The sequence below is a fragment of the Gadus chalcogrammus genome, chromosome 18, assembly GCF_026213295.1.
Source record: "Gadus chalcogrammus isolate NIFS_2021 chromosome 18, NIFS_Gcha_1.0, whole genome shotgun sequence".
NCBI classification, from domain to species: domain Eukaryota; kingdom Metazoa; phylum Chordata; class Actinopteri; order Gadiformes; family Gadidae; genus Gadus; species Gadus chalcogrammus.
The window spans coordinates 12,348,094-12,356,330 of record NC_079429.1 but is presented as its reverse complement, the minus strand read 5'-3'; the positions used below and the strand labels follow the sequence as shown (position 1 = coordinate 12,356,330).

The 8,237-nt window shown below is 46.5% G+C and overlaps 1 protein-coding gene across 1 annotated transcript in view; it reads right to left on the bottom strand.

The window, feature by feature from the left end:
- LOC130371837 (parvalbumin beta-like) overlaps window positions 1–7,392 on the bottom strand; it is an 8,898-nt gene extending 1,506 nt beyond the window's left edge. Inside the window, exons 1-2 of the mRNA XM_056577700.1 lie at window positions 7,269–7,392; window positions 6,804–6,860 (exon numbers count right to left, since the gene is read on the bottom strand). Coding sequence (XP_056433675.1) covers window positions 6,804–6,860; window positions 7,269–7,392 — 181 coding nt within the window. The remainder of the gene's footprint in view (window positions 1–6,803; window positions 6,861–7,268) is intronic.
- Window positions 7,393–8,237: the final 845 nt, after the last annotated feature.

The window sequence follows — 8,237 nt, the reverse complement described above, 5'->3', positions numbered from 1 at the left end:
TAGAGGAGAGGGGGAGTGAGAGGGAGAGGATAAGAGGGACACCCTGTCCCAGACCTAGCAACCGTCCCCTGAAGGAAGTGGGGATGGCTCGGCTGGGGCTCAGTTACCTTCGCGTCTATTTCTAACAAGACCAGCTGTGGGGTTGGCATGCCAGAGACACTCTCAAATTCAGCTAAGACCCCACCTTCTGCTCCTACCTCGACCTCCTCTCTTTAGGCTCCTTGCCCCCTGAAGCCCCTCTCTAACCGTTTAATCCCTCCCTCCTCGCCCACTATATCTGGGGGTATGATTGGTGCTGCTCGCACCACTTCTGTGGCTTCTATTGTTCTATGTTCTGCTCTATTATATTCAATAATCAAATCATTCTTACAAAATGTATTTTACTATATTTTTGACTATATATGGACATGAACTGTGTGTGTTAGCTCTATAATAGGTACTGTACGTGTGTTGGACATCCAAGTTTTCATGGGTCCATGCATGTCCATTCAGAACACGGTGGGAACATAGAGCTGCCACTAATCTACCGGAGCCACAAGGGGTCAAAAAGGAGGGGGAAAAGGAGAAAGGCCGAGACCGGGGCTGATCTCCGTTGCCATGCGTTAATCCACTCTTAATTAGGGCCAGGGAGCCTCCTCGGCCCAGGCTGCCTCTCATTTACAGCCATGCCCTCTGGCACACACACACAGACACACACACATGCACATGTTGACACAGGCACATGCACACAGAGACACATGCGTATGGACACAGTGACAGTGGCACATGCACATATCAACAGATGCACCCACGCTCAAACACACAAACACACACACAAAAACATACCCTAACCCGCACACACACACACACACACACACATGCACATGTGCACACACGCACATGCACACAGAGACACATGCATATGGACACAGTGACAATCGCACATGCAGATATCAACAGATGCACCCACGTACAAACAGACAAACACACACACACACGTACATACCCGTACCCACACACACACACGCGCACGTACGCACGCACGCACGCACACACGCACACACACACACACACACACACGCACACACACACGCACACACACACACACACACACACACACACACACACACACACACACACGTGCGAGTCAGCAATGAGCTCACCCCTGAGCACCTGCTACACAGCGATGCCGGGTTCCTTGAGAGTGTACTGGCCCATTGTTTGCCTGGGTTTCCCTTCTCACTTTATGCAGCTGCCTTTCTTAAATTGATACACTCCCTTTTATTTTCCAATGTGCAGAAATACAGTTTTTTCTCTTTCCTCTGGTGTTTTCAACTTATTTCCAAAATGTCTCTGGACTGAAAAAGTGTTGCTCGCTCAGCTCGTCTTATCCTGTAATCGCTTTAATCACCCCAAAATGTTATTTTTTTTATCTTTTAAGAGTCTTCTTAAACCTCTTTTAAGATTCTAGATTTGAGATTAAGAAAGGGGTGGTAACATGATTAAAGATTAGATGTAAAGTCTTGGTTGGGGCGCTGTCTGTACCTAAAGCCTTGAAAATTAAATTCAAACCACCTCAATGACTAACTTGTGTGCTAATGATGGTCTAATGTATCCTGAAATTGTGGGCATACATATGCTTCTTTTTACATTATGTGTGATTTATATAATTATTTTTATGGTTGGATCTGTTTCATGTAACTAAAATTGAACCCATTTCATAGACTTTCTATGAGAAAGTATCGAGAAGAAAAACGGAATAATGATACGACCCCTGGCAAGATGGTTTACTGCACATTATCGGCCCTCTATCCTCTCAACAGGAGGAAGGTAGAGCAAGGCCAAGTCAGAGTATTAGAGTTACATTAATATGCAGGTTGTCCCACGCACACAAATGCAATCCATATAGCCATAATTATCTATAAGTACCTCAGTTTTGATTATTCATCAGGATTCATGAGGATATTTTTTAGGGGACGGCCCCCAGAAAACGTTAGCGTTCCGTTTTATTTGTATAATCGGTAGCCCAGGGCAACTTTGTCTCGTTGCATTTGCGACCAAAATATAATTTCTGCAATTGGATCAGTCCCCCCTGAATAGCACCCCGCTTAGCATGCCGCAGACCTGATCTCTGCAGCATTGGATAGTGGGGACGGGGGGGGTCTGGTTGTTGGGTGGGACAGTGACTCCCCGCTGTCTCTCTGAGGAGAGATAAGTGGTGGTGGTGGTGGTGGTGGTGGTGGTGGTGGTGGTGGTGGTGGTGGTGGTTGGGTGTCTAGGGATTGTGGTGCGAAAAACAGTTGGCCCACAGAATTATTGGCCCGCCGCACATGCTCTCTCTCTCGCTCTCATTCACTCTCTCTCAATTCAATTCAAATCAAAAAGATTTATTGGCATCAGACATATACATTTGCATTGCCAAAGCAGGTGTACAATAAAAGAAAACGGTCAGGTAAAAATGTCAGGTATATAGTATAATATGGTATAAAACGTGAAACACAAAATATATATACATATCAGATATTACTCTCTCTCTCTCTCTCTCTCTCTCTCTCTCTCTCTCTCTCTCTCTCTCTCTCTCTCTCTCTCTCTCTCTCTCTCTTTTTACTCATGGTGTTCATTTTAATAATGGTGCTCAGGTTAAAGGTTTTTATTTTTACATTTTGGAATAGGTTTAACCTTAATCCACTATCACTTACACTAACCCTTAGCCCTATAGTAATCCTTATGACTTAATGAATTCATGTTAATGAAACGCTCATTAATAAACCCCTATTGTAAAGTGTTACCAAGCCATCACAACCATATGGCCTCAGTCCTCTTGACCTGCTGTCTTTCTTGTCTCAATCTGGGGCTTCTCTCTCTCCTCCTCCTTGGGTAGCTTGATACGCCCCCTCGGGAACTGACATGGCTGGTTAATGCCAAAGGTTCATACTTATTTCGTATTTATTTACGTGATGTCTAATGAAGCACCCGTGATGAAATGCAATGGCTTTGCTTCCAACCTGTCTCACCTCGGAGAGTGACGGACAGCTCTGTGACTGTTAGATCAGCAACAACAGTTGGTTTGTTTTCTTTGTGATGTTGTTGTTGCGGACAGGTACTGGGTTCAGTAGATGACCTGTAGTGCGTGTGTTTACGTCATGGGGTCACCGTGTCCGTGCCTGTGTGTGTGTGTGTGTGTGTGTGTGTGTGTGTGTGTGTGTGTGTGTGTGTGTGTGTGTGTGTGTGTGTTTGTGTGTGTGTGTGTGTGTGTGTGTGTGTGTGTGTGTGTGTGTGTGTGTGTGTGTGTGTGTGTGTGTGATTGTGTGGGTGAGTGGTTGTGTGTGTGTGTGTGTGTGTGTGTGTGTGTGTGTGTGTGTGTGTGTGTGTGTGTGTGTGTGTGTGTGTGTGTGTGTGTGTGTGTGTGTGTGCTTGCACTGTGTGTGTGTGTATGTATGTGTGTGTGTGTGTGTGTGTGTGTGTGGGTGAGTGGTTTGGTGTGTGTGTGTGTGTGTGTGTGTGTGTGTGTGTGTGTGTGTGTGTGTGTGTGTGTGTGTGTGTGTGTGTGTGTGTGTGTGTGTGTGTGTGTGTGTGTGTGTGAGCGAGCGCGTGTGTGTGAAGGCCAGCATTGACGGTCTGCTTGATCAGATCGTGAGCAGATGTTGTGGTTCCAGGACTTGTAGTCCCAGGCCTGGACAGACACCCAGTATGTGGCTACTGGGTGTTAGAATCCTGTGATGGCTGAGATGTCATTCTGTCCCGCTTAGCCTCTGCCAGGATGGGTTACAGGACAGGGTGAGGTAAGCATTGGTCTAATGTCCCCTGATCTGTGCATGGCCTTCCTTAAAGTGTCCCATCGCAGAACCGGACACGGTGTCCGGTTCAATGTTCAGAAAGCCCCTTATAGAGTTGAGCAAGATAGAGGGAAAATAATCCTTAAATTAACGACAGCATCAAGGTTATCCTGTATGGCTTTCTGGTTGCTGTGGTTACAGTGCATGTGTGTTTGTGTACGAATGTGTTTGCGCGTGTGTCTATATGTAAGTGTGTGCGGGCGTGTGTGTGTAAGTCCGTATGTATGTGTGCGTATGTGTGTGTACATGGGTGTGTGTGTGTTCATATTTGGGTACTAGGTGTGAGGAGAGAGAATAATTGTTTTTTATTATTATCTTAAACACATTTGTTTAACATTTATGTGCATGTGTACAAGCAGATCGCACATGATGAAGAAGCTTGCACACACTTCCAACTCTGGCATACACAGATGCACATCGCTATATATATATGCATATGTGGAGTTCTGCATCTGCACTTGCTCACACACATTTGTCTACCCATGATTGATCACTCGCCCTTGCCATTTCATCAACCTAGTCCATCTCTCTCTCTCTCTCTGTGTCTACTAACACTGCTATCGAAGTCTCTCTTTTCGATTGCATCTCTTTTGCCTTTAGAACTCATACAAATAAACGTAAACATCCTCTCCTTTTGTCAATTTAATTACCTTCTTTCAACCCCTCTCTCTCTCTCTCTCTCTCTCTCTCTCTCTCTCTCTCTCTCTCTCTCTCTCTCTCTCTCTCTCAAGCACACATATGCACACTCACCCCAATACAACAACACACACACAAATCAAACACACACAAACATACACTCAAAGAGAACAAGCGCGAGAGAGAGATAGAGAGAGAGAGAAGGTGAACAAGAGCGAGAGAGAGAGAGAGAGACAGACGGAGACCAAGAAACAGGGAGAACGAGGGATATAGCTCGAGAGAGAGAGAGAGAGAGAGCGAGAGGGAGGGAGGCGCGGTCACTCGTTGCCCCATAAGGCCATGCCATTGGCAGCAGTTGTGCTCGCTGAGAGGGGGTTGGAGCTGCCAGATCTGGTATGTGGGGGGAGCAGGTGGGCTCCCTTCAGAGGACCCCGGGCTGTCAGCTCCATGACGGCATGGCAACGGAGCCCACGTCGGTGTCATCATATTAAAGGCACTCTGTCAGCAAAAGACTCAGAGGAACCTCTCATCCCGCCCTCCCCAACAGACAGGTCTCTACTCTCGCTCTTGGTGAGCGAGTGCCACAACCTGCTGGATGTCATCTCCGATTTTGATGAAACATGTGCAAAGGGACTGTTCTGTCTGCGGTCCACGCGTGCAAAAATGTACGCAGCAGTGACACAGTTTGTCCCTCAAGGTGATGTCGTGCCAGAGTCCTGTTCCCCCTCCCCTCTCCAGTGTCGTCCGAGCAGGCCACGCCCACTGCCCTCTATTCCTGCCACCCCCCTATTCCCACCCTATTCCCACCTCGACCCCCGCCCTCCGTACGAACGACCGCCGTGCCCAAATAAAGGCTAGGGATGCTGCAGCAAGCCTCGTGAGTGGACGTCGCACTTTCGAAAAACATTACCCAGGGGGCTTAGCGGCGGGGCCCACTTCTGCTGGCCTGGAGCGGGCGAGAGACGGAGGAGTTCCTCGGAGCGGAGCTTCAATAGGTTACTGTGCGCTGTCTCTGCCCGCTGTGTGTTCTGCATGCTCAGGCCAAAGCCAACGATCTCCAATTACCCTCCTCTCACGGATTGCTGGGTGTAGCTTGCAGTCTGTGGCGGGGTAGGGTTCATTCTGCCCCCGCGGTGTAAAAGGATAGTGAGGCTGGGGATGAGGCTAAGGTTTTTCTGAATTTAGTGTGTGTATGTGTGTGTGTGTGTGTGTGTGTGTGTGTGTGTGTGTGTGTGTGTGTGTGTGTGTGTGTGTGTGTGTGTGTGTGTGTGTGTGTTTGCGTGTGTGTATGTGTGTTTTCTTTTCTATTTATTTGGAGTAGTCCACTGTCACCAGCCTATAAACCTCTGAGCTTCTGGTTTAAAAAAAGGTTATATGTTAGCAAAATAAAGATAAAAACACATACACATGGGCAAGAGAACACTTGCACATGTGGGCCCCATGGATGTCAAATAAGCAAAGGTGAGCGCACACAAATTGCACACAATGTCAATATCCTTAGTATAGTAAGAGCATGAGGAGTTCACATGGTGACAGTGGGCTGAAGGGCGTGTGGCAATCGGCCTGCTGATTGGTCGATCAGCCTGTTTGGATGCAGCCAGTCTGTGCTTTGATTGACAGGTGAGCCGAAGATCGGCTAGACGCCGTATGAATGTGCAGGAGAAAGGCGGAGTTACTATAGTTTGGCGATAATGAATTATTTGATTCATCCAAGTTACGCAGTAAAGGCAGTTAAAAGTATATATATATTTAGGCCAGTGGGCAAGCTGTAGGCGGCAGTCCTAGACTCACTCTGGGTTATATTAAACATCCCCCAATTAACTTTATCACTTCAATCCTTCACTGCCAGGTTTGGGAAAACAGGGATACCTCGTACGTCACAGTGCCGACACACTCTCTGAAATAGAAATAGAAGGGGATACACTCTCTCACACATGGAATATAATGTACCACACTCTCTTGCACATGAAGTAGAACATAATACAGGCTGTCTGACACACACACACACACACACACACACACACACACACACACACACACACACACACACACACACACACACACACACACACACGCACACACTCACACACACACACACACACACACACACACGCGCACACACACGCAAGCACACACACGCAAGCACACACACGCACATACACACACAGGCACACACACAAGCGCACACACATTCTGCCCCCCCCCCCCCCCACACCCTCCCCGCTCTCTCTCCCTGGCCGGCGATGCGGCTTTCACCCCAGTAGCTACAGTATATCATGTCCACCTATGTCCTAAGAGCAGTGGAAAATGAGACGCAGGAAGTAAGCAGTAAGAAATGGAACCGGGCCTGACCTGGAACCAGGGGTCGGGGTGGGCTGGGGTGGGGGGGTCGGACGGGGTCGGACGGGGCTGGGGTGGGGGGGGGGTCGGGGTAGGGTCGATTGGGCCCAAGTAAGAGCCAACGTTTGGGGGGAGAACTGTGAAGAGGGAATGGCTTTGGGTTCATTTGGAGAAGGTTAACTGCAAAAGGACGACAGGTAATGTAGACGGGAAACCTGCCTTTGGAAAAATATGAAGGGACATTCAGAGGTGGGAGAGAGCGAGAAAGAGAGAGAGACACACACACACACACACACACACACACACACACACACACACACACACACAAAATGGATACTGCGTCATAACAACACAGAGTTAGTGATTGTAACCGGATCTCCGTGCCCTCTGTGTTTGGGACAGAACCACCTTCTGTCCGTCTCTGTCTGTTCCCGGAGGTCTTCCTCACAGAGAGCAGGACAGCAGGGTGCAACGTGCCTCCCCGGGGGAACAACATCCTGGTGCTGCCCGGGTGTGTGCAGCAGAACTCCAGCATCAGTGATTTTGTTGCCTTGGGGAGTGCGATCTCAGCGGACGTTCTGCTGTGCACTGTCAGCATCATGATCGTCACTGTTATTATTATCATTATTTTAACCATGGATTAATGCTGTAAAATGACGGTCAATTGCTTATTTAAATGATCATATACATATATATATAACATAATTCCACACACCTCACGTAATGGATATTATTGTAATTCATAATTTTACAATCTGAATAAGTCATTTTAAAGTTTGCTATTATAATATCACTAGAACTAATTAATGTTATTGGGAGTCTAAGTATTAGTATCGGTTATTGTGTTATTTGTGATATTAGTATTTAGACTTGATAGCAACGTAAAAAATATATTTTACTGTTTTTGATTCATTTAGAAGGTCATTTGCTGTCACCGAGAGGTATTGTGCAAGACCGGTGTTGTATCGGTGTGTGCGATCTCAGGAAAGGCCACTAAGTGGTGCCATATTCAACTAAAACTGGACAAACAAAAGTTAGATGGTCACAGGGCAACGGACAACTGTAAATGTCAAACCCTGATTCGTGTATTTTCAGTTTTATTTTTTAATAATTGACTTGTATTGACAGCCTACAAATCGAATTTAAATGTTGAAATAAACAATGAGCATAATTGCTAGATTCTCTGTGGTGCCGCGTCTGAGATGGGCATTTGGACGGTCGGAAAGTTTGGGAACCACGACTTAATTAATTATTTTTGTAAAATGTATAATTACAATAATATGACTAATGAGCACTAATACAACTATAAGTATGATGCAATGTATTACTTACTTACCCCCTTTTATAACGATACAATACACCGCAATCACCTCATATTCAAATACGACATGATATATTATGATAGTTAATAAATCGCAAAAAGTATGAAATTAGTATAATATAAAA